The 26,695-nt window shown below is 31.5% G+C and overlaps 1 protein-coding gene and 1 long non-coding RNA gene across 2 annotated transcripts in view; both read right to left on the reverse strand.

Annotated features, from left to right (window-relative positions):
* Window positions 1-3,677: 3,677 nt before the first annotated feature.
* The window catches only part of LOC127713876 (uncharacterized), a 194,011-nt gene continuing 170,993 nt past the window's right edge, over window positions 3,678-26,695 (reverse strand). The window contains exons 2-3 of the long non-coding RNA XR_007987509.1: window positions 4,251-4,324; window positions 3,678-3,697 (exon numbers count right to left, since the gene is read on the reverse strand). This is a non-coding gene — a long non-coding RNA (uncharacterized LOC127713876). The remainder of the gene's footprint in view (window positions 3,698-4,250; window positions 4,325-26,695) is intronic.
* Window positions 13,619-26,695, reverse strand: part of LOC127713875 (uncharacterized) — a 65,895-nt gene continuing 52,818 nt past the window's right edge. The window contains exon 4 of the mRNA XM_052219842.1: window positions 13,619-13,923. Within this exon, the coding sequence (XP_052075802.1) occupies window positions 13,724-13,923 (200 nt within the window). The 3' untranslated portion in view covers window positions 13,619-13,723. The remainder of the gene's footprint in view (window positions 13,924-26,695) is intronic.

The following is a 26,695-nucleotide window of genomic DNA, read 5'->3' on the forward strand; positions in this document are numbered from 1 at the left end:
TGACATAACAGTGACCTACACGATTTCGTACAATAGATATTTACTATCACTGGAGCACATGGACCGGTTTATACTTAATTGGATCTTACTCACGGCACCTATCTTTCTATCTTTCATAAAACCATGTTTCATCCATCCTTTTATATATAAGGAAATGCCTGTACCAAGTCAGAAATATGACAGTTGTTTTCCATTCTTTTGATGTGTTTGAGCTTTTGATTTTGCCATTTGCTAAAGGACTTTCCGTTTTGAATTTTCTTTGGAGATCGATACTTTTGTTATTTTACTTTTTCCTTCGCTCACAATGAACTCGAATGCATTCAAGAACCAGTAAATTTATAGGAACCGTAAATATACTTTTACTCGATCTTGAAAAAACTATATTATAAAAAAAAACTTGTGCTCTCGTCAGGTCGGTAGATAAATGACATGCTCATCATAACCATAAAAGCAAATGCTTAAAAACAAACAGCGGTCACACGAAGGATTCAAACGTGTTTGTCTAGTAAAGTGTTTGTGTAGGTATTTGGTCATCTTTGTTTAATTCATTCATGAATTGTCTTGACCCGTGCATTTTGTTGACTGTTGCTTGATAAGGGCGCTTGTATAAATTGCACATCCTTGAAATGTTCTAGATTTCTGGTTCACTTTATATACGACTTTTCCACAGAAATTATGGTTATTTGGTTCCTATCTAATTGTCGTTTACACCGCATGACATTTTCGTCATTAAATATGGTGGAAATATATTGCATATTCTGAGAAATTGTGTATGTATTTTTTATTGATATACTTAGCAGGAAAGCAAATTACAAAAATATGCATTTAAACATGCGTCTTTCAAAAAATTAAGTGGAAATTGCATGACAGTGTACATGGTTAATATTTCGAGATTTCCATTTCCTGTTTTCAACTTTCTATCAACACGCTAAACTTGATTAGTAAAATACCAGTCTATAATAGTACATAACATGAGATAATAGGTATGGACAAACATATAGCACAGTTCAGCAGGCTACTTCAACCATAAACAACCACCAATGCATTTTAAAGTTATTATATTCCTTTACGTCAGTGAATTGTGTAGTTTTAAATACAAAATATTCAGAATGCTTATTATTATGTAAGTATAATTACATGTTGTTTTTTTTTTTATCATTGGCGACTTTAAAAGTACAATGGTAAATCATGATACAATGTACCACTCTGCTGGTGAAGAGATGTTCAATTTGTATTTTCTGCTATGTTGAACTAATTATTGCAGTTAATATAAAAAAGAAGATGTGGTATGATTGCCAATGAGACAACTCTTCACAAGAGACCAAATGACACAGAAATTAACAACTATAGGTCACCGTACGGCCTTCAACAATGAGCAAAGCCCATACCGCACAGTCAGCTATAAAAGGCCCCGAAATGACAATGTAAAACAATTCAAACGAGAAAACTAACGGCCTAATTTATGTACAAAAAATGAACGAAAAACAAATTTGTAACACATAAACAAACGACAACCACTGGATTACAGGCTCCTTACTTGGGACAGGCACATACATACAGAATGTGGCGGGGTTCAACATGTTAGCGGGATCCCAACCCTCCACCTAACCTGGGACAGTGGTTTAACAGTACAACATAAGAACGAACTATAAAAATCAGTTGAAAGAGGCTTAACTCATCAGATGAATAAAAATACAAATACTACAAATACTACAAAGTGGACGTGGCCGGGTACTTGTACATCCAAACAACAAAAAGACACTAAGTACAGATCTGAGAGTACTCGCAGTTACTGACAGCTAGTTCGAAGCCACTAACAAATAGTTTTAATATGTAATTAAGTAACATGAAGTTGATTATTATGAAGTTGTTAAGGCAAATTTTTACCGATCTATTCTCATATGATAAAGAATTTCAAAGCAATTCGGCAGCTCCCGATTAATTGACGATAAAACATATTCAGGACGAGGACAAATTGAATGATAAACCAATTAGGTAAGTACTGCGAAGTACTTAAATTTTGACTGCCAGACGAGTACAAATCAGGGTATGTAGCATAGGGGCGAAATGATTTAAAATATGCAACTTAGGACCACGTTAAAAGTTGCGAGAAGAGTACATTCAATTGCAGGAACTGTGGTACTTTGTAAAGAATTTAACTTTAAATCAACCTTAACTGAAAATAAGTGTTTTTTTTTGTATCTATGCTGCAAAGCAAAACGGAATTTGACTGCATTTTTATTGTAAATAATAATGTGCATTATTATACGATGGAATTACAACTCGCAAATACAAGCTGTTTATTAATAATGAGATATTTTATGTTCATTGTATTACTACGATCCCTATTTAAAAAAAATCCAGTATCAGCCGTTTTACAAGTTTAATCTTCATTCAATATCGCGTTACGTCATTTAGAATTATTTCCATGGGTAAACACTGTTTTAGAAAGTGCCCATGGAAATATCAAAAGGGCAAAACGTCAAGATGAATGAAGATGAACAATAGAAAATAACTCTCCATTCCTGAAAAATAATGGAAAGTTTGAACAAAAGATTTACGTTACAGGTGTATTTTAAGTTATCAATTTGAATACTAAAGAAGTTTAGTTTGTAACAAGAGAGATTCTTAATAAATAAAAGAAAGATGGTTTGAAATTGTAACATCGTACATTATTTTTTTTTTATTTCTTAAGAATAACTACCTTTCTCATTTTCTAATTTCTCATACAAATTTGGTATATCTTGAGCACTCAGTGCTTCATTATGGTCCACAGAACTAATACAAATAAAAAGGAGAATGTTAAAAACAGATGCACTATAGTTACTGCACACATCTTTCCACAGTAATTGGTCTCGAGCATTTCTATTATCGGTTATTTTACGAAACATCGGTTGTGCGCAATATAATCGATATCAGAAGTTTAAAACAAATCCGTTTCATTTAGAAGCCATTTATTTCTTCAGATTTTCCCAAAAGGAGTAACAATTTGTTAAATTCACATTATTACTATGATGGTTTTGTACTTACATGTATTATAATGCACTTTAAACTTCTGATATCGATTATAGTGCGCACAACCGATGTTTCGTAAAATAACCGATTGTAAACGATAAGGTAAGATTAGAGCTATCAATTATGAACTGGTTTGATTTACATGATACATTTTGACTGTTAATTCACATTTCATGAAATGTTTTTTTATCGTTATTCATGGATTTTTTCAAAAACTACGTTAGAAGGGTTTTATTCTGTTTAGATATTTTTTTGGTTTAAAAGCTCCAAAGTGACACGGTTCTTGCATGCATTGCAGATACTTTTTTTACTTTTATTTCCAGGTTTATAAATTATGGAGTTTATCTAAAACTAAGGGTGACACTCCATGAGGCAAGGTATGTCTATGACGATTTTGCTGTTATGTGAGGGCAATTTTATTCTCTCAAGCGTAATTGGTTTGTTTTATTGCTTTTCAGAAGTGATCAAATATAAGAACTGCGACAATCAGCGTAGGTTGTAATTACTCGTAGTTTATTACAGACGAAAGATATATCATCAAACATAATTTGATTGTATCTAAATATCTCCTTATTTAATTTGTACTTCTGTAGTTTTACAAGAAACGGCCGATTAAAGGATATGCATGTGAACGTATATATTATTCATCATATAAAAACTTACGATTTAGACGATGGCAGGCCTACAAGATATAAAAATATCAATTGTGATTGTTTTAATAACACATTTTCTGTTATGCAATTTGTAATGCACATACCGGATTTGTTTTAAACAGGTATCTGATGCAGTTAATATGGAGGTATAAGTATAATAGGTCAGCTTGATCGTGTGTGTAACGTGTGGTAAATTTAGTTCATGTTTGAAGAATTAATAATTAAAGATGAATAACAGCGAAAAGTATGCTACTCTAATATATCAATACATTGCATATCCTTTTGGTATCTATATGTAAGCATTATCAAGAAGAATTTATGACATTCACCGGATACTAAATGTATACTGTTTTTAAATTAAACCCGATTTAAGTAAACAAACAATAAGTAATTTACTGCAAAGCCAATTTTTCTTCTTTCTTTCTTTATTAATTGTTTGATATTTGTTGTTGTTGTTTGTCTTACCGGAATGATTTGTATTCAGCAACTCACTCAATAAAGCTTACATTCTTCTACAATTATTTTACCCACCAGATATACATGTACGTGTAATGTGTTCTATAGTAATATTCTATTACACACCTTTATGATTATCTAAATCATCATACACTTCAACAGCGTCTTTGGTTCCAAGTGATTCATAGGTTTTACTAGTTCTGCAATATACACAGACAAGTCATATCAATTTACTCCATATAAAAATGTAATCAAAATGGAACCACCATGAGAAAAATAGATGAATCTTGACGATTAACTTGATTTCATTAGTAATGCATCTAATGTTATTTTAAACAAAAAACAAAATAAAAAGTAGACGAGGTAATCAATGTATTATTACACATGATATAATTAAAAAGAAAGAAAACACACACTTACCAATATGATCACGTCAAAAAGAGTTGAAAACTATTTATAATAAAAGTAATACAAAATAAATCTTAATCTTAATTTTCTTTTTATTAACCTATAACTATTAAGTAATAATCCAAACAATGTCAATGTTTATCCCGTATCACTGAGCCTCACCACCAAGGGAACCATGTTCAAAAATTTCATATTATATAGTATAACTCTATATTCTCCGATTCTATGCTAGTTTTCTTTTATTCTTGTGCTATACCGTGAGATAAAGGAAAGTACACAAGGGTGTCTTGAAATATATTGGTTTTAATCTTTTACCAGCTATTTACGAGGAACTAACATTTGTGTAAATAAATTGGACGATGAAAATATGACTATCTTAAATATATTATGATTCAAGTTTTCACGTTAATCAGACGCATATGACTATTTACGATTTTTATCCATCTATATCTCTCTACTGGGTATACCATTTGATGATGTTGGTACAAATACCTTTGAACGTTTAGTTTGTTTTCTTACATTGGTGTAACAAATACTTTAGAATCTCACGACAAAGCAACTGAATAAATGAGCAAATCTGTTTACAGAATTAGTCCAAGAAATCCGTAACACTTAATTTTCAGTTCCAAATATTGTATTGATAATCATGGAACGATTACATTAAAAAAACAGATAGACAAGAATGGAATCTTGGGGAACTAATAATGACACTGTAATTTTGGACTAAAGATTGCCTTGCAACAGGTCACATATAATTAATGCAAGAAGTTCTTACTTAGACATTAGGGGACGCCCATTCGATTTTTTTAGTAGGCAGGATTCATTGCGCTTGGATTTTTTATTTGCTAGTGTAACTAGAGATTCTTATAAAGCCGCACAATCCTGATACCACAAGGTGTGTTATACGACAATAAAAACCTTAAAATATGCATTATCTGACTTACATACCTAGAATATTATTTTCTGCAAAAAAAGAAGGAAATGTATTCTATTTTACCGATCATTTTAAGTTGGATATTCTTTTCTTATTCGTTTACGTTTAAACACACCCTACGGCTGATTTATATTTTGAAATAAAACTCACATTTTAACCTAGATAGAAACTATAAAAATCACTGTCCAGTTACAATAAAAATATTACTAAAAACGCATTAAGCAAGGAACAAATAAATTGTTACCGTGTATGAAAAATACAAGTCACTTTGTAAGTAATTTATCATAATATTAACCTTATAAAACGGGGAACCTAGGAAAGCAGAATATTTATATTACTATTCACAACGATGTTTTTTTCTCTCTTTTGTCTGAAATAATTGAGAATCAGGAAAAATATAAACCCCCTCTTCCCCCCCGCCCCCTCCACCCACATTATAAAGTTCGTGGCTGTTCCCTTATGGAAAATTGGAATATTTGGTCATTTGATATACATATGTAGTAAAGGTATGTATAAAAAAAACTGGCACGACGAGAGCACGAATCATAAGGGACATGTAACACAAAAAATGGACATCCATAGATCCAAGTACGACTTCCAATACAGCATGAATCAATAAGGTTGCATTTTTTTATTTTAAAAAATCATACACACAAAGAGGATAAATTTGGCTTTTTTTTTAAATTGTAATGAAACATTTTTATTATCAAATTCTTCTCGCATAATGTCCCTTTATTGTAGCAATAAATGAACAAACATTCACATCATTTTTTAAAAGTTGAAATGTGCGATAACGACGTTTTCTGGTATTTCAGTCTATTAAACAGAAAACAGGATTTTTCTTCCTAAAACATATTAAAGATGGAAAATTGAAAAGTAAACTCCCAATTGGCAACATACACGATTACTGTTAACATGATTAAGATAAATCGGGTGTATTTTTCTGAGCATCCCTTCTGGGCATGGTGCAAAAATATAAGTTTTGGTTTAGAAATATTTTACTAAGTATCATTCGATATACAACAGAAACATCTGAAACTTGAAATTAAAAGATTATACTACCAAACAAATAAATGTCGAAAATTGTTTTTAAAATTTTCAGAAAAAATCCTTTTATAATCAAGTGCAGATAATTATAATGAATTTGATAAAATAATTGGTGTTTTATTTTTATTTTTCACTCACAAGTCATAATAAAAGAAAAACATCTGGTAAACTTTTTGGGAATTGAAATATTGAATATATAGTGTTTTGAATAATTTCACATTTACAGTGTATGCAAACTAAATATAATTAGACTGCAGAATAATGTATTATTTTATTAGCTTTTGCAAAAACAGGTTATATTTCATCCAGACCTGACTGTAGAGTTCTTGTTGTTTCAATATCTGTATGTTGGCTCTGGTTAAATTTATTTTTTGCATACATTCTCAATTCATATGATGTTATATCTTGAAGTCCTGACAAAGTGTAAGGGTTGGGTGTGGTGTCTTATTGCTTATCGGTTTTAATTTCCTGGTGCGTCCATTTATTAGTTCCACTAGTACGATATTCTACGTAGAAAGTTTGTGTATGTCCACCATTATATCCAGGAATCCACTGAACTGTAAAACTGGTTTCGCTTAAACCGGTTATAGTAAAATATGATGGAATTTCTGGTGCATCTGAAATTAAATTTTTTTTTCCGATATTTTTTTTCTTATTAACATGTTGATTGAATTCTTTTTTTTTAAATTTTTTTATCATTTTCAAGAATTACAACAAATACAACACATCAAAACATACATACAGTAATATTAGAAATAAATTTGAATATCTTTTTTATTTATAACAATAAACATTGTTGTAAATTCGTTTATATTTATATATATATATATATGGAAAGAGAATATAATTACGGAAAGAAAAGATAGTTTGAGTTAAATGTTATGTACCACACGAGAAGGGTAAAGTATTATATGAAAAAGGAAGAGGTAAAAAATATCCTGTAAGATTTCAGTACATAATAAATTGTGCTATTAGATAAACTAATATATTATGTTTGTTTTGACAATAAGTATTTGTAAAAAATAAATGACAAATTAAATTATCAAAATAATTCTTTAAATGCATTCCACATGGTATCAAAGTGCTCTTTTCTTTTATTTTTGACTGCCATTATTTTTTCTAAATTGTACATATATTTGAGCTTTTCTTTAATGGCACTAAGTAAAAGATCTTTTGAAAAACATCTACTGTTGTATATATATTGTTTCATGTATAGAAAAGTCAAATTATATGGGTCACCTTTTCGAACTTTTGATATATCTCCAAAAATTAAATTTAACTTATTCAATGGCAGGCTTACCCCACCAGATAGAAACCAATAATCAATATCTTGTAAAAAAAGTTTGGATAATCTCACAATTCCACAGAATATGTTCAACAGTTTCATCTTCTAATTTACAAAAAGTACATAAAAAGTTATCAATAAGTTATCAATTTATTTGTGGCAAGAATGATGTGGTTGATTCTGTACTGAAGCCACTGTAGTTTGGTATTGACAGTGAATGTAAAAGGTTGTTTGAATATATGTTTCCAAATGAGATCTTCGCCTAATTTTTCACCCCACTTCAGTTGTCCTGTTGGAGTTACATGTTATTAATGAGTATTTTATACATATCTTTATAACCTTTTCTACTTTGAAAAAAGACTTGTAAGCAAGCTGGAATAAATGGACAACATAACTTATATGTATCTTTTTTGTAATTATTTGCTGCTTTTTTAATAGCAGAAATAACACTCATGTTATTCAAAAAATTTACATTGATTCGTAACATTTCCTATGCTCTGAATACATCTTTCCAAAAACTGTTTTTGATAAATAAACTAACTTGTTTGATATACTGAACACCACAGTTAAATTTTTTTTCAATATCAGACATCAGAATACTTTGCCACTTATTATCTTTCTGAAAAATCCATCTTATCCATGATGATTTGAGTGCCATAGTAAAACTATAAAGATCTATCATTTTTAATCCACCCTCCAAATATTCTTTAATCATTACGTCCTTCTTCACTCTTTGGATAGGAGAGTTCCATACAAATGTATAAAAAATTCATTAATTTTTTAGAATACACTGTCAGAAGGATTAGGCAAAGAAATAATAAGGTGGTTTAAAATAGGTAAAACAAGAGTTTTTATCACAGTTATTCTACCTATTACTGTAAGGTTTCTTTTTAGCCACTGTTTATTATGTTCTTAATCTGTATAATTTTATCATTATAGTTGATGTTGACATTATTTTCTAAGTCCACGTCAAAATTTATACCAAGTAATTTAAAATTTGTCTCTCCCCATGAAAGGTTTTCTTCAGGGCATAAAATTACCTTGCTATACTTTTTACTTCCAATCCAAATAACTTGTGTTTTTGCAAAATGTTTATTCTAAACCAGATATTTTTGCAAACCAGTCCAATTCAGATAAGGATTCATATAAAGATTTTTCACTACCATCTAAAATCAATGAGGTGTCATCAGCAAACTGTGACAACTTATGCTCAGCTTGATAACTTCAAGACCATAAATTTCCGTATTTCCTCTTATCTTTAGTGCAAGAATCTCAGCACATAGGATGAAAAGATAAGGTGAGAGCGTGTCGGCTTGTCGGCAGCCCCGACCTATGTTAAACAAATCTGAAAGGTTACCCCCTGTATAACTGTAGACTTGATACTATTATAAAATGCTTTTATCCAGTTGATAATTGATTCTCCAAAATTAAAGAACTTTAAAACATTTAGCCAGAAATCCCAAGAAATAGAATCAAAAGCTTTTTCAAAATCAATTAACAACAAGAGCCCAGGTATTTCATAATCTTCCGTGTATTGCATGATATCATATAAAAGCCTTATATTTTCTCCTATGTACCTCCCACTAATAAAACCAGTCTGATCTAAATTAATAAGTTTGTCAAGGACACTCTTAAATTGATTGAATTCTTAGCTTATTTTATAAAATGAATTCAAGTTTTACCCCAAAAAATAACGATTTTTAAAAACGGTAATACGTCATGTACTTATAATGGATTGAATAAACTAGAGTCTCTAAAAAGCCTGTGTCGATTACCTAGGTTTATGAGCATCTCCAACATTGTGGACTAGAATAGAATTCATGACAAAAACCTTAATTTTTTGTTGATAAATTTTTCTGTTTACAGTTTCTCTACATTTTCTTTAGTTTAAGCCCAAAACACAAAGAGCGGTACAAAATTATCATTTAAGTCAATCACTCCTATAAAGTGTAAAGCAACGATTTTTGCAATTTTAAACATATTTGTAAATCTTGTCTTGATGATCACGTTTGCTTTTTAAAGTGTCTATCTATCTTTTATAGTTTTCAAGATAGAAGCCAAACACGTATAATAATGGTAAACATCGTCAAAATGAGCAAAAACTCATACAAAGGAGTCGACTGATGATTTCAGCTATCTGACTTACTTGTAAATCAAGTCTGGCTGATCACTTTTGCTTATTTATGATTATATCTATTATTGCTTTTCAGATATTAGACAAAAACGCAAAATAGATTGTAAAAATCGTTATCTAAGGGCAATCACTCCAATAAGGGGTTGTCAGACAATTTCGAGAGTATTTACTTATTTGAAGATCTTGTCTTGGTGATAATGTTTGCTTAATATTTAAATTTTTATCTATCTATTATAGTATTTCAGATATCAGCAATAACGCAAATAAATCGCCATTAAAGGGCAATAACTCGAATAAGGAATCGTCTGACGATTTCCACCATTAGACTCATTTTTAGATCTTGTCTTGCTGATCATTTTGGTATATAAAGTTTCTCTCTATTTATAGTAGCTTTTCAGATATTAGGCAAAAATAAAAACAATCGGTAAAATTCATCATTTAAGGGCAATAACTCCTATAAGAATTCGTTTGTCAGTTTTGAAGTAAATAAACAATAGATAAATCTCATCATTTTGAACATTTCTGCCTCTTTCAGATTTTCTCTATTAATAGAAGTTTTCAAGATAATAGACCAAACTTGCATTTTACCCCTATGTTCTATTTTTAGCCATGTCAGACTTGTTTGTTGGCAAGTTGGGTCATCGGACACATATTAAAAACTGGATACCCTAATAATGATTGTGGCCAAGTTTTGGTAAATTTCAGAGGAGAAGATTTGTGTTAAAGTTAACGATGACGGACGCCAAGTGATGAATAAAACTTACTTGGCCTTTCAGGCGAGATGAGCTAAAAATGAAGGAAATGCATATTTTTGTAAAAATAAAACGTCACGTCAAGTTGTTTAATGAAATACTACGCAAAATAATCGTTACTTACTTGCAGATTCCAGAGTCACTTCATGCTCTACATACTGTTTACCATAATGAAGACGTAAGGTGTAATTGGTAAAATCAACCTCCTGTAGATCACTTATAGTCAGCGTAACTCTGTAACCATCCAGCTGTACTTCTATGCCACGAAACACATCTTTAACTATGGTAGATTCTTCCTTGGTGACATACTTGTTTGAAACTAGATGTAAATTACCTATATACCAACTTTTATTGGAATACTTTGGCATACTGTACACATTTACTTTTAGTTCAGTACTTATACCAAACTTTCCATACTGTGTAGAACAGTCTTTGTTGTCAGCTGATATCACTGGTTGAGCTAAACACATAGAAACCGATTTCCCTAACATTATATTTCAGTCATGTTAAATGCCAAATTTGTAGTGGGTAAATTGGAAGTTAAGTGATAGTAAACAATGATGGCCAGGCTATAAGAGGCTATAACTAAATGTAAAAGGACTAGTATATGCACTTTGTAAATATCGAACTATTTTTAAATAAATATTTCAAGTGTTTTTGCTGAATAACAGTATTTTATACTAAAGCAAAAAAAAAAAAAAACAAGCAGTTTTAAAGAAACAACTTCATCTGCCTTTGTTCGTGTACAAAAACAAAATACAGTGAAAATAAACAAGACTTAAAGATCTCAACAACAGATATATGTGAATATATAGATGTATCGAAGTCAAAATTGTCCAATATTTCAAACGCAAAAACAGATTTCTTATTTGCATAAAAATATAAACAAAAATATATTATGTATTAGTATAGGAGAAAGTCGTACTTTTATTTGTAAGTTTTTTTTTAATGAAAAACGTTTTATGCCATTGAAAATGCTACGTATACGATACCAAAGACTTCATGTTAGAGTGTGCATAAACTGCTATAAACTGGCTTATCTTTAAATATTATTATTATTTTATGTAGCAATAATCTGTTAAACCATTTATGACTAAAATGAAGAATAAATCAACACACATAAATGGTTGTAGTCCTCTGTATTAAATATACCTTACCGTTACCAATGACATATCCAGATCCTGTCTGTTTCAGTTGTCCATTTATTCCTTCTATACCATTTTCAGCTGTGCAAACATATTCGCCAGTGTCTAGATATCTTTTATCCTCAACTACTGAAGTAATGGTAATATCTGGTTATTGTCACTAAACTCTCTAATATGTTCCCCATAATTTGATCGGTGCTGCCCTTTACAAGTATGTACTGGAGGATTACTGTCTAAAGTACTATGTATCTGTCTGGGTGACTGGGTCTGTGATAAAGTTTCATTTTCTTCTGTAACACCAGGTGCATCTGTTAGAAATATTTATAATTTAGCTATTTATACAATTAAGACAATGCAAATCTTTTTATAGTGGCAATTTTTGTTTTATATATGTCACGAGCTAATCTAATCGTTAAAATTAAATTATATGGAGTTGAATTCAAATAAATTTATTGATAACAAAAACACAAATAGTGTTTTAAACTTTACATGTAAATGTACTCAGAGTGCATTTCTGGCTCCTCTTAACTGGATTCATCATTTCATTTATTGTTTCAAGTTGACCTTAGTTGGATTAGGCTTTTCTCTTTAAATCCCCTTTTTGGTCATACAGCTCCTCCATTTTTGTTAGGTTTACGCTTTCCTAAAGAAGATAAACCCAGATAAGTGCTTCGGACGCACCAAACTGAATGCTTCGCAATACGGTGCGAAGTAATTAGTTTCAGTAGATATCCACACCATCTTGAAACTATCACTTCAAGATATCGGTTCTTATTAGTTGACTTGTGGTGTAACTACGGTTCAATCGGTTAGAATGAAATATATAATTAGGAACATGTCCCGGACAGGAGAAGATATTAAAAATGGAAGAGAATATAAGGAATAAAAATTACAGCATGGGTATTAAAGACCCGATCAAAAAGTATGCCTCATGTTGATACTGCGACGCACTCTATACTTTTTTTTAGAAAGATTGAACTTGTAAAGTGCTATTTTCATTTACATGATCAAAGGATGAATATGACAAGCATAAATTCGATTAAAAAATCAACTTCAATCCATCTAATAGAAAGTTCATCAATGTAAAAGATGTTTTAGTTTAAAACTTCTAAGCAAATGATTTATATATTTTATGGACAATCAAATATTAAGATTTTACACCCAATGTCATCTAAACACTTTATCGAAATCAATTTCATTTTAAAACAAACAAAGTTGTAGAAGTATACATTCTTTCTATATAAAATAATATTGATTCCCACGATTTGCTTTGCAGCAACTGATATTAGTGTATCATGATAACAACAGCAACAGCTTTACCCAGATCTTATACAATACATTTTATCCATACAACATGTTCAAGAAGCATGTCTTATAATAAGACAGCAGATATTGATGTTGATAATTTTTTGGTATGGGATTCCAACTTGATATTGAAAAAACCCACTTCAAGTCAGTTCAAATAGCATTTCACCACAACTCGAGGGAAATTATAAAACTCCTTAGTACCTTACAAAAATGCATACATATATACATGTATTAAACATGTACTTCTCTGTATCACGAAAAACTATAAAGCTCTATTTAAATTGGTAAGACTGAATGAAACATGTAGTCATTTTAATACATATTGATTGCCTAGCAATATTGAAACTATTCTGTAATATTTTTTTCTTATTATCTGTTCAATTTATTCGGAAGGAACGAATATTATTTGATAACAGCTGATATATCACTTGTATCATATATAATGGATTAGCAGTGTACATGTAGTTGCACTAACATTTAACATTTAATGTTACAGATGTTTCCATGTAGCCAGCAACATTAATAGCTATACATATTAGCTTCTGTCCATTATATCTTCTGTGCACTCTGTATCTTAAATTAGATGTCACAGTATATATATATCTGTTGATGATTCTTGGTTAGATTGGGATGTAGAGTTTGATGTAACATTAGTTCCTTCTTGCCCTAGTAACCAGGAGATTAAAGCAGCAGGGCGACTTCCAGTAGATTGACATGATACATCAAAATATTTTGTTTCTTCTGTTCTCAAGGTGTCAGGAGAGAAAGGAGTTATTATTGGTTTAACTGAAAAAAGAGACAATGAATTATAAGAAAACATAAGGTTTGTATAAGGTGTATATTTTTTCCACAACTTGTTATAATGTCCAGCATGTTTTTTTTTTTAAATATCTCTACATAGTTGCATTGTGTATTTTGTAAAGACATTTGAGATCTAAAATAGTAAACAACTATCACACTTCTTATGTATGCCGCCATCATACTCTTTTATGCAAGACCATCATCACACAGATCTAGCGGGAATAGTAATTCCGCCAAAAAATGTGAATGTTATTGTTATTTGGAAAGTAAAAAAGGTTTTGTTTTTATAGAAAGTATATACAATTTTTCTGAGAATCATAAGCCGATTCAAAACGAACCACTCATTAGCCTTCATTAAGCTTAATAAGTAGTGATGGGAAACTATCTCTTCAACAATTTCAATCTGTAGATATTTTCTATGATATCTTCGGTAAGAAAATCTGGCCATCCTAATCAAGTAAGATTAAAGATAAAAAGACCTACCACGTGCGGGGATCGAACTCACAACCTCAGTGTTGACAGACTAATGATAAAATAGATAAAATACTAAGATCACTCGGCCACTAAGGCTTTGTATTGGGAATAGGACGTGCCTTGATGATAAGTAAAACAAATACCGTATTGTTAGCTACAAAAGTCTCCGGGATCAATGTGATAACACTTCAAAAGAGAAAACTAGTGTGTGCTGAAAAAAATTTAAAAAAATGGCATATTCATGTTCTATTTTAAAGGCTATTTTGATCAATTATAAATACCTAAAAAAATGTATACAAAAAAAAACTAGGTGTTCCGATACGATTACAATATTCCAATCGGCAGCAAGTAAATATTGTGGAGTTCATTCAACTTATTGTAAACCGGGACAAAACCAAACTCGACACGTAATCCAATATATGTGATACCTACTTTCAAGCACAACAAAACATGTACTGACAAATGTTTCATTTCAGAAAGATGTAAAAAGTAAAATAACAAAAATACAGAACTTATCAAATGACAATATCAAAAGATCAAACACATCAAGCGAATGGAAAAGACAGAATTGTTCACAGTTAAACATACTCAGCTTGGTATGCATAATTGGAAAAGGATAATAGGAATTGTAAAGACTAATATACTGCAAAGCACATCACATCAACCACCAACACCCAAATTCTTTTTTTAGGAAAAAAAACCCACGTAAACAATGAAGCAAATATGACCGGACGAAAAGCAGCCAAATAATTTGGACTATTATCTTTCGGACTTTTATTATTGTTTTTTTTTTTTATTTTCATCTTTAGCTCAAATTTATATGTAAGTATCTTTCGGTTTTAATGCAGGTTTCTGAATTATCCACATGACGTTTTTGTATCAGATTCAGAATAATGGTTCCAAACTGAATTATTCAGCTTATGTGGTCAAACGCCATTTTAATCTTAGATATTGCTTTTCTTGGTGTCTGACAATGTCTAACATGTGTATCATCGTCTACCAATATTTCAGTTGTCATTTTTTCTCTCTCTGTACAGAATGATATCAAAGTTTAATAGAAATTGTCGCTTATTATACCCCACAAAACAAAGTTGGCGAGGGGTAATAGGAATCGGCCTGTCTGTTCTGTTTGATTTATTACATGCATTGTAGAATAATTATATAATGATTTCCAAACATCATCTGTTTAGTTTATCAAGAATTATGCCCCTGTCATCCCAACTCCTGGCATATGGTTTATAGTATACATGAAACTTTTTACAATGTTTGATTATTATATGTAGACGTGCACGAGCATGACGAGGGTAGGATGTACCGGTCCATTGTGTTTTTCGTTAGTTGCGCCATTTTTAACTTAGAAATTATTTTGACAGAACTGACCATGTCATCGCAACTCCCCCTACATAAGTTTATCATATCTACATGAAAATTTATACAATGTTAAATCTGTATATGTTTATGTGCATGTTATGACCATTTTCAAATCCAATGAATGTTTGCTAGTGAGAGTAATGTCCTGTGAAGTTCCTATACCATCATGACCATGTCATTGCAACTCGTCAAAGATGGTTCATTATACTTATATGCAACTTAGAATATTTTGTATGATCCTGCTATGCAAAAGTAGATTCCCTGCTTTTTTTTGGTTTTTTTAAACAATTGTAATCTTCAATTCATGATGTAGAAAACTGGGTGGTATTAGTACAATTTAGCTGACAGTTTTAGAACACCGTCTTTGTCCTCTCGGTGTTGTTTAGTTTTGTCGTTAGGTTACTGTTTCATTTACGCACAGTACACAACGTCTACGTATGTTACTTTTTAGTCTCATCTGTAAGCCACTTTGAATTTCAAACGCAACAAAATTATTCCAAATTTGACAGGAACATAAAAATTATCTGTTAAAAGATAGTGAAGGAGATGTGATTGTTCATAAGTATTACTACCATTTAGATCGAAGATAGTCCGAGTTTGCTCTGCGTCTGACGGCAATATCGGAACAGACCAAAGCATATTGATATGAACCATTACATATCATCCAACGGTCTTGGCTTTTAAAAGAACTGGAATGACAAGCAGAACGTTGGTTTCAACTGGTTCAGTCGTTCCATTCTTAAGGTTTTTAAGGTAAGCAAATCAGATAAAAATAAAAAGCCATTGATGCTATGTTTGTTGACACTAAAGCAATAACAATGAGCGACCATTTCCATTATTCTGTACAGAGGTCATATAGAAGAAAAGTGACACCGGATATATTGGCAAACGAGGTCAGACACTAAGCGATAGCCAAATCAAAATGACTTTTGGCCACATAAGCTAAAAATTCAGCTTCAAAGCCAGGAACTGTTATTCTTATACAAAATGGTATGTTGAGAACCCAGAATCCCAGTTTTCAACTTTATAACAAATTCAATAACGTTTGTTCAATCAATTCCGAAAGTTAAATAGATGGATGGATTATATATATTGAACGTTTTAAGAAAAAAACTGAGTGTTATATGCAAAAGATGAAAGTTTAATAACTTTGATTTGAGCAAAATAAAATAGGCCCTCATAAAATATGCAACATTAAAATCAAAGTTAACAGTGGCAGCCATCTTTTACACAAAACAGACACAGTTTAATTCAGATATAATTTTTATCAGTTGAAATCTTACAGATAATAACTCAAATTAGGAGCGTTGAATTTTTGCACTTCTTAACTTGTTCTTGTTTTTGTTACTCGCCAACGAAAGGAGAGGGGATTTATGTGTTTAGGCCTAAGTGTCTGTTCGTCCGTTTGTTGTTCGGTCGTCCCGTATAAGGTTAAAATTTTTGTTCAACGTAGTATATGATGAAGTTTAAGTGATTTCAACTTGAAACTTTGTACGAATATGGACTATTATGTGAACTTTTAAAAAGGATATGTCAAATTACTGATTCGACCCAATTGCAATGTTCACTGAAAAAGGAAAATATCGTTGCAGGCATTACATTTCTATCTGAACAATTTTTTGCTCATTGTTTTTGTCCGGGTTTTTTTCCAAAGGTTTCTGATGTTGATGGTTGGTGTGGTGTATTATTCAGTGTATTATTTTAGACAATTCTTATTATGTCTTTTTATTATGCATAGCATGCTGATAGTTTTCAACTGTTAACAGTTTCTGTCTTTTAAAAACAACCCAAAAGTTTGTCTTCCGGTGCGAAAAGCGTCAATTTTGACGATTTTTTGTCCTTTGTCTTGATCTGGAAGACTGAGGGGATACTAATAGAAGTATCCCACTGTAGTCTACATGTAAAGTGGACCCAAATGAACACATTAAATACTGCAGTGCTTAGGTCGGAGTGAAACTGATCTGGGAACAGCAGGCTAAAGAAGGTCATTTTCACCAAAAACCCGGAATTTTCCGAATTTTTCCCGATTTGTGGCCTCACCTGGACCTGCAACCGGAAGTATTCGTTTCATAAGAGTATTTCAATAGTACAGTTCATTTTAATTAAATAATAAACACGATCAGTAAATATACGCCCGCGGGTTTACTCATTTTAGTTGAAGTGTTTGGCCTCTGCACTGCGTTTGTGCCAAACACCGAAGGAAAGCCTACCCTCCAGAAAAAACAGTTATATCCGAATTCAATTTTCGAAGTTCATATTTAGGATCAAGCTGCACCTTGAACCTGAGAAACATGATAATTAATGTTTAGGTTGAAGGAACATGCACCAATTTCGGTGAATGATAATACTTTTTATTTTTTTAAATTCAAGCCTTGAACAACTGAAATTCTCTAAACGCCTTTTAATGATGCGAACCATTACAAAGTAAGTTTGAATTAAGTGTTAAGGTATCCCAATATGTTCATAAATTAAATGAAGTCTCAGATTAACTGTTTTACAGGTTGCAACTGATAATGTTTGAAACCATATACTCAAGTTAGGTATTATTAAGCCAGAGATGTCATCACTAAATAGCACTGAGGGCTAGAAAAACGTCGATTTTCGCATGTTGTAAGTAGATCGTCCGTTTTTTTTTCCCGATGGAACTACCCGTAGAATTATCTTTCAATCTTTATAAATCTTCATACGATATTTTATCATTTCAATTGTTTTCTCATATTCGTATCTTTAACAATATACTAGATGAAACTACTTTTAATCATTTGATTAAATTTAAAATGATTATTTGTGTGATGTGAAATCAGATCAGAAATCAGCATGGTTTTCTTTCAGAATTGAAGCAGAGTCAGACTGATTCAAGGCGTCACATGTAAACGAATTTTGATCTGGGATGGGCCATTTGACCTCAACAACTTTTAAAAGACTGAATTATTATATCATTTCCAGTTTTTGGCAATTTTCGTTCCGTTTCACTGAGATAAATGTATACCATTCGCTTGTTGTCCATTACAATCTCTTCGGTCTATGTTCAAAATGTTCAGTAGTTGTTATTTACGTGTACAGATCTACAACATACTGAATTTTCTGAAAAACTACTGAACAGTACTGAATTTACACAGTCGATCAATCTGAAAATTGACTTAAAGATTGAACATGACTTAATGATATATTGTTCAGCATTTTCAGATGATATTTAGGTCAAAATAACCCTTTCAAACAACATATCCGGTTACTAGTTCTTCATGGTCTTGGAAGACAATAGCTGCTTTTGGTAGACAAATTCAATGTGTAAGGATTTCTCAAAACCACATCAAAGTTCAATGCAATAGTTAATGTTTGCAGCAGTTGGATTTAAGTGCATTCATTTAGAAACAATGAGTATCCTGTAGTTTCCAAATTTCCAATTCATAGATGTCTTTTTTTTATGGCACTTATTCAATAACATGTCAGAAAAAAAAGTTAATTGAGTCACATATTTCATCTGCAAATATGCATATGTTCCAATAAATGACAGAAACCCTTTTGTAAACTTAATATACAAAAATCTTATTCCAGCCATACTTATAATAAAGTTAAAACGACGTTAAAAAAGTATAACAAAATTACCAAACTCCAAGGTATACATTGTATTCAATAAAAGGGGAAGTCCATAAAAAAGGACAAAATCAAACGTAACCAACCAACGGAACGAGTGACAAATAACTGTCATGATACTGACTTGGTACAGGTATTTTCCAAAGAAAATGGTGGATTAAACCTGGTTTTATAGCTAGCTTAACATCCCCCTTGTATGACAGTTGTTTATAGCTACGTTATATTAACAAAATTGGATAAGCAACCCAAACAGACATAATAGGTTAATTTGACAATGATTGGGATCCAGCAGCCAAAACTGTGTAAACATTCATCATAGACATACACCACAACTGACTTAAAAATAAAAATAAAAAAACAAATAAATATAACAAAGATCTCAACAAAAATGTTGGTGTAGTTGATCGTAAATTTGACAAAGACGCCAACAAAAAAGTTTTTGTAGTTGATGGTAATGCGATGACCCTGCAAATAGGGTGGATATCCGGATATCCAATAGAAGAAGATGACAGATTGACAAAGACGCCGATAAAAAGTTTTTGTAGTTGATAGTTTATACGGTATATCGTATACAAATTAAGTAAAATAGAAATACAACGTAAACAAATAGAGAAACAAATAGAGAAACAACACCTTTAGAAACAAATAGAGAAACAACACCTCTTGCGTCCGAATTGCACATCAGGAAGCGCCTGTACGATATTGACACTTATATTTTTCAAAAGCTATCAACTCATATCTAATATATTAGCAGAACATATAGAAGAATATGTATTAATTACTATTTAAGAAATTTACAAGGTCAAATGGGCATACGTTTATGAAGAAAAAAAATTAAAGAGAACAAAATTGTCAAATTATCTTTAATTTCTCATTTCACAAATCAATACTAATCGTTTGCAAGTAATCTACTACATATGGTTGTTTAAACAAAGCAGCAATCTATCATTGTTGTAAAATTTTATATTTCTATTAGTTGTCATTAGGTCAAAAGTATTTATTCATAACATAAGCTCATAAGTACGATAATGGTACTTCACATTGTGATACTGTGTATTAAAACCATCTTAGTAAATGGTAAATTTCTATCACTGAAGTGATCTAGGAGGAATTACTGGAATTTCTCATTTTTATAAGTCCCAAACTTGAACAAAAGAGAAAAAATTCAAGACCCACGCTTCCACAGAAATACCAACTTCGACCCCATCCGAAACCAGCATTTCGCAATACCTTCATTTTTGTATTACAAAAAATACATGCATGCAATTTTGAATTAATATATTCATTCAATAAATAAAGGCAACGGTAGTATACCGCTGTTCAATAGACATAAATCGATTAAGCGAAAACAAATCCGGGTTACAAACTAAAACCGAGGGAAACACATCAACAATAAGAGGAAAACAACGGAACAACAGAAACACTGAACTGCAACAAAAACAAACGCAAACATACATAGAAACGGACTATTTGATAACAACTCCCATATTCCTGACTTGCATTGGTACAGGACATTTTAAGAAAAAAAATAATCATTTCAACAGTACCTTAAACGGCGGTGTTTTTTGTGTGATTAGGGTTTTTTTCTCGGATATGCCTGTTATGATATCCAACATTTACCCCCACATCACCTGCATTCAAATTGAACACAGTTTTGTTCCTTTGTCCTATCCCTCATTAAAATAGTTAATAAATTACCTTCAGATGAAAACATGTTCCTGAATTTTGGTTGATGGGATAGTGACTGTAACAATGGTGACGAGCGGAACGAAGCAAAACAACATGTGACGTCTTTCATGCAAAACATCATATATGTTTTTTATTTTAGTTGGGATCGTCGGGTGTTCGCCTCTGAGAGTCAAACGAAATATTTTTCACATAAAGACAGATGTTTAGAATCAGAGCTTCGTTTAACTCCTACATGTAGATACCATCTTACATCATTGCAATATACACTCAGTATGTATTTTAAATTTTATTAATCTTGTATAGAAACAGTTATTCATATTATCAGTGTTCTTTTGGGAAGGTACACAATTATGAAAGCTTCGATAAAACCTGCAAAAACTATGATATCAAACCAACAATTCCTGATATTATCATTCTTTATGTCCAACAAACAAACAGTACATTGTCATGAATTTAGGAAACAGTAGTACTAGTTAAAAGTTCTCATAAACTAAAAAAAAAGATCAAGTTAACAAATAAAAAGGAGGTAATTGCATGAAACTCCAAAAGGAGTGAGACAAAGTTTGTCAACAGGGTAAACGTCTCCTGCTATGCATGCATTATTCGCAATGCGAATTCACACTCAGCAAAAATGACTCACATGAAACACACATTGTAATGAAATTTGAAGGCAGCAATAATGACACAAGAGATATGTACATGAGATATGAATCAAGTGATACAGACACTTCTACAAGAAAATGAAATAATGATTCAGTTTATTCATCAAATAAATTATCATTTTTGACTTATGGATTAAGGAATTGCTCAATTTTAAAATGCCTACCATACCCCTTCCTTTGAAGTATTCCAAAACTGGATACCCTCTTATGAATCCTCTAAAATTGCAAGGTACCACCCCTTTATGTCCCGCCCCTCCTCTATTTAGGTTACAATATATTCAAAGAAAGCTGAAAGCGGAGTAGGGTTGAAAACTGTAAATTTATAATGAATGCTCCCAATGGTCATTATCTAGTCAAAATTAGGTCAATCACCACAAAATTCATATGCAATCCGCAAATAATTATATACTATTACAGCGCAAAGTATACCCTCTCAATACACAAATACGGCAAACAACATACATGTAATAGAATGTAAGTTTAATGAAATGAAATGGCAATTATTAGTTCTTTTAAAATTCAACCATCATGACTCATATATATATCCTGTTATTTACAATTAAACAGTTATAAATCAAATACAAGCTTAGAATTTATGTTAAAACGGGAAAACAAATTGCTACCGTAACTATAGCTCATCAGCCATAATCAGCTTAAATATAGTTGAATCGGAACGAAATTTGAAGTCTAGCTTCAACTACTTATTACCTAAATAAAAACCAGAAGCTGGATAAATGTTTTAAAACAAAAAATAATCTCCATTTCGCCTGTGTATCCTACATTTCGTAACGTTGATCATGATTATTCATTGGTTCTTTAGAACGGAATAAATAAGGAGTATGAAACAGGTATTACCGGACCATTTCAACTGAAAAATAATAAATTTCACCACAGATTTCTGAATTATGTTAACTTCCGTGGTAATGTAAACTACCATATAATCTAGCGCTTTAATAAATGTAAATTAGAAGTAAATCTTTGAAGATACGAAGCTGATCTTTACCTCAAAGGATATTTTACCTGTATTATTTTGTGTGAGGTTATTGTTCAAATTTTGATATTAAAATCTATGCAAAATTTAAAGCCAGTAGACAAATAGACGTGTAAGGAAAGTTAATTCGATTTTGACGCTGATTTTAAATACCAATACCACTACAGGCTATAGTTAGGACCATCTCAAAAGGCACAGCTAATCATTCATTAAAGTTACCTGTATGGGTGTGTTTGGTAATGCTGAGATAATTTTTAAACAATAGAATAATAACAGTTTATTCCGCAATACACCGAGGAGCTTCCAGCAAAACACCACGATCATTATTAATAGTATTATCATTAAATTGCATTGTTTCATAGTAGTGGTCGAGTAAGTTTAAGATCGTTGTCCCCCTATTTCTTACTATTTTGTTGAACGACTACAGGGATAATCCGCAAAGTGATTAAAATAAATGATTAAAAACATACTGCAATCAAATCACATCCGAATCCGATTTTGTACTCAACATGAATCTTTGTATAAAATGTTCGTTTTAAAATTTATTCAAAATATACGTTTCATATCGGGGCCTTTCATATTTTTTATGCGAGTTGGGTGTTGCTCCTTGTTGAGGGCCATACGGTGACGGTTGCAAACATTTGCGTCATTTGGTTTCTGGTGGATATGTGTCTACTTTGGCAATCATACCACGTCTCCTTGTTTCATATCATTTTCTAGAATAAGGAAATGTGTAGCTTTAAATTCTTATAAAAAAAATCTAGAAATGTTTGTACGTGACAATTAAAAAAAAAAAGAATGAAACAAAAGCATATTCAATTTGATTAACCTTTATCTTTTTATTTTATCTAGAAAGGTCAATCTGGCAATTTAATAGAAAGGCAATCTGGCAATTTAATGTAATGCTGAAAAGGGACAATACCTAAAATACGTCAAAATGTGTGAATTAATTATCCTAATTCACATTTTTACTGACATTTTCTTTCTATCAACTTTTGTCAGTAAGTTTGTCAGTTTTCGGACAGAAGAGGTTATCGAATTCAGTTTTAAAAGATTACCATATTTGGGCACTATTCAAGCATGTTAAATTTACGTTTCGAGGAGGGGGTCGGAAGTTTTTTTTTCTTGGTATCACGGCAACCTCCACAACAAAACAGAACACCACGATTTAATTCAAAGGTAAAAAAACAAAAATACCGACCCCAAAGAAAATTCAAAACGGAAAAATCCCTTATCAAATGTAAAGATATTGTTGAAAGTGGCGTTAAACTTTCATATGAAGAAGTTAATTTTATTATCTTTGGGTCAGGAGGATATTTTGAAAATTGAGTATTCATTTTCACCTTTTGCAAAGCCTGCTAAATTATATCATGTATATGTTGGGCAATTATTTTTCGATTCCTTCATTTTGTTTTGCCTAACATTCACTATACTCCACTTTCTCAATTGTACGGTATATAAAAATGGGTGTCTGGGTCCATCCGTCGTTCTTTCGTTCGTTCGTCCTTCTGTTCATTCATTATATTAATACCCAGATAATTGTAGACAATACGAATCACATACGGCTCGTGAAAAGTGGTTTTCTTAAACATTTAAACGTTACGCAGCAAGACAACCTTCTTCCAAGAATTGGCACCAACTTTTAACTGGATTTTCCTCAAAACTGTGTTATTTAATGTGATGAGATTTATAGGAACCGTCAACCAATTGTTACGCCATATAGGAGACTCCAAATAAGACAAAACCGCAAAGGGAAAAAAGAAAATGCAAAAAAAAAAATTAAATAGAAGAATTTCAGAATGTCAAGTTTATGTCGAACACGCCATCAGACGTTTAAAACATTTAGGGTTGTCGGAACTTTATGGAGACATCCAAGACACGAATCAAATCAAATTGTTGAATTGTGTGCTGGACTTTTGGAGAGACAAACTAAGTTAGTTGACTAATAAACATATTCTACTCATCATTTACTGTATATATTTGAACTTGTGGACGTAAAATCCGTCATTCCCATTCTTGACCCTAACATATATTTTTTTTTAAGTTTTGTTTTGCACTCCTACATCAAACAAATACAAATGAATGTATGACGATCTACGAAAGGCCAATGCACGTCTTAAAATTTGGAGTCGACGTTAACCGTTCGCTTATTGTATCAAACACAAAGATAAACTTTACTACCCCGGATACTTTTCAATGCAATTGCATTTTGAGAAATTCCACACTTAAATCTTGTATCGGTATTGTTATTTAACATCAGCGCAGTATTTAAATCTCTTTTCTAACACGTCTAATAGGCTAATCAATAAACAATTGTGGATTTCTGAGACATATATATATGACAACATTTTTCAAAAGACCAAATGAGTGAAAAAGTATATTTCAACAAAACGCATTTGACTAGCAGGTCGAACAACTGATGTTCTTAAACCCCGCTGACTGCCATTGGCGATTGCCAAATAAACAGATGACAAGATGTAACAAAATAGATTTTATTATTAATTGATTACCAAACAGAAAACAATAAACCGCAAACATGAGGTGCAAAAATTTGTACACCATATCCGGATTTCGATACTTTTTCACTCATTTGGTCTTTTGGAAAATGTTGTTTGTGCTGTATTTAGACCCCTCTACCAAGAAATTTGTTTTGCATGCACTCCTATAGAAATTGCGGTTTTTATCCAACGCAATCATAGGTTTGAACGTTGTTTTCAATTTAGACTTGTTTATATTTTTTTCCGTTTGGGCTTGTAGTATATGTGCCTTCGGGTTTATATGATCCGTTCATCCTATTTTGACTCTTTCAAAATTTAAGAGTCTTTCCTAAATTGAGGTTAATTATATTGCCTTCCAAATACCGTTTCGATTCCTAACATCACTGAAGAGACATTAATTGTCGAAATCCGGATATGGTGTACAAATTTTTGCACCTAATGTTTGCGGTTTACCATCTTTTCCGCAAGTTTATTGTTTTCTGTTTGGTAATGAATTAATATAAGATCTATTTTGTTACATCTTGTGATCCGTTTATTTGGCAATCACCAATAGCAGTCAGCAGGGTTTAAGAACATCAGTTGTTCGACCTGCTAGTCAATTGCGTTTTGTTAAAATATACCTTTTCACTCATTTGGTCTTTTGGAAAATGTTGTTTGTGCTGTATTTAGACCCCTCTACCAAGAAAATTGTTTTGCATGCACACGTATAAAAATTGCGGTTTTAATCCAACGCAATCATAGGTTTGAACGTTGTTTTCAATTTAGACTTGTATATATATATATACTAGTATATAGTGACCATTTGGAGAATGTTACATTTTTTATAATAAAGATTTTAGAATTTTCGATTTGCATGGATCCAAAACTACCCTATCATACACTCAGAGATCTAGTACTTGCAATAAGGCTTTGCTTCAATTTGCAGTTATATTTTAGGGAAGAAGATGTTTTTATGTTTACAGACGGACAGCAATGACAGCTTGTGACAGACGACAAGTGGACGATGAACATCAATTCTTAGCAATAGCTCACATCAACCGTTTGAATTATGTCAGATAAAAGAAATATTTTGAAGAGGAATCAGAATATCCAGTTCAACAATATGACGCTACATAATTTACGGCCATTGAATGCTGAGAACGTTCCCCAATTCAGTTTACGAAATAAGTGTTTCTAAAACCAAAAGGTCCATTCAACTATCTTTCTTTCCTTTTGTATAATAGTGATGATGAACGACTGGTGTTTAATGTCCATTGGACAATTACATACATCTCAGGACGAGATATGTATATAATCCTGCTTTGTACTAAATCGATTGTTTTTTTAACGTGCTCGTTCATGTGCTAATAAGAGCTACAAAACTGTGCAGACTTATCTAAATACACTTGAAAATGTTTGTTGTCATAAATAAATAGATTTAGCTTCGCGAGGATATCAAATATCCAAATATTCATTTTCCAAACTTCGATTATAAGTAT

Source organism: Mytilus californianus, unplaced genomic scaffold (genome assembly GCF_021869535.1).
Source record: "Mytilus californianus isolate M0D057914Y unplaced genomic scaffold, xbMytCali1.0.p SCAF_83, whole genome shotgun sequence".
Taxonomy (NCBI): domain Eukaryota; kingdom Metazoa; phylum Mollusca; class Bivalvia; order Mytilida; family Mytilidae; genus Mytilus; species Mytilus californianus.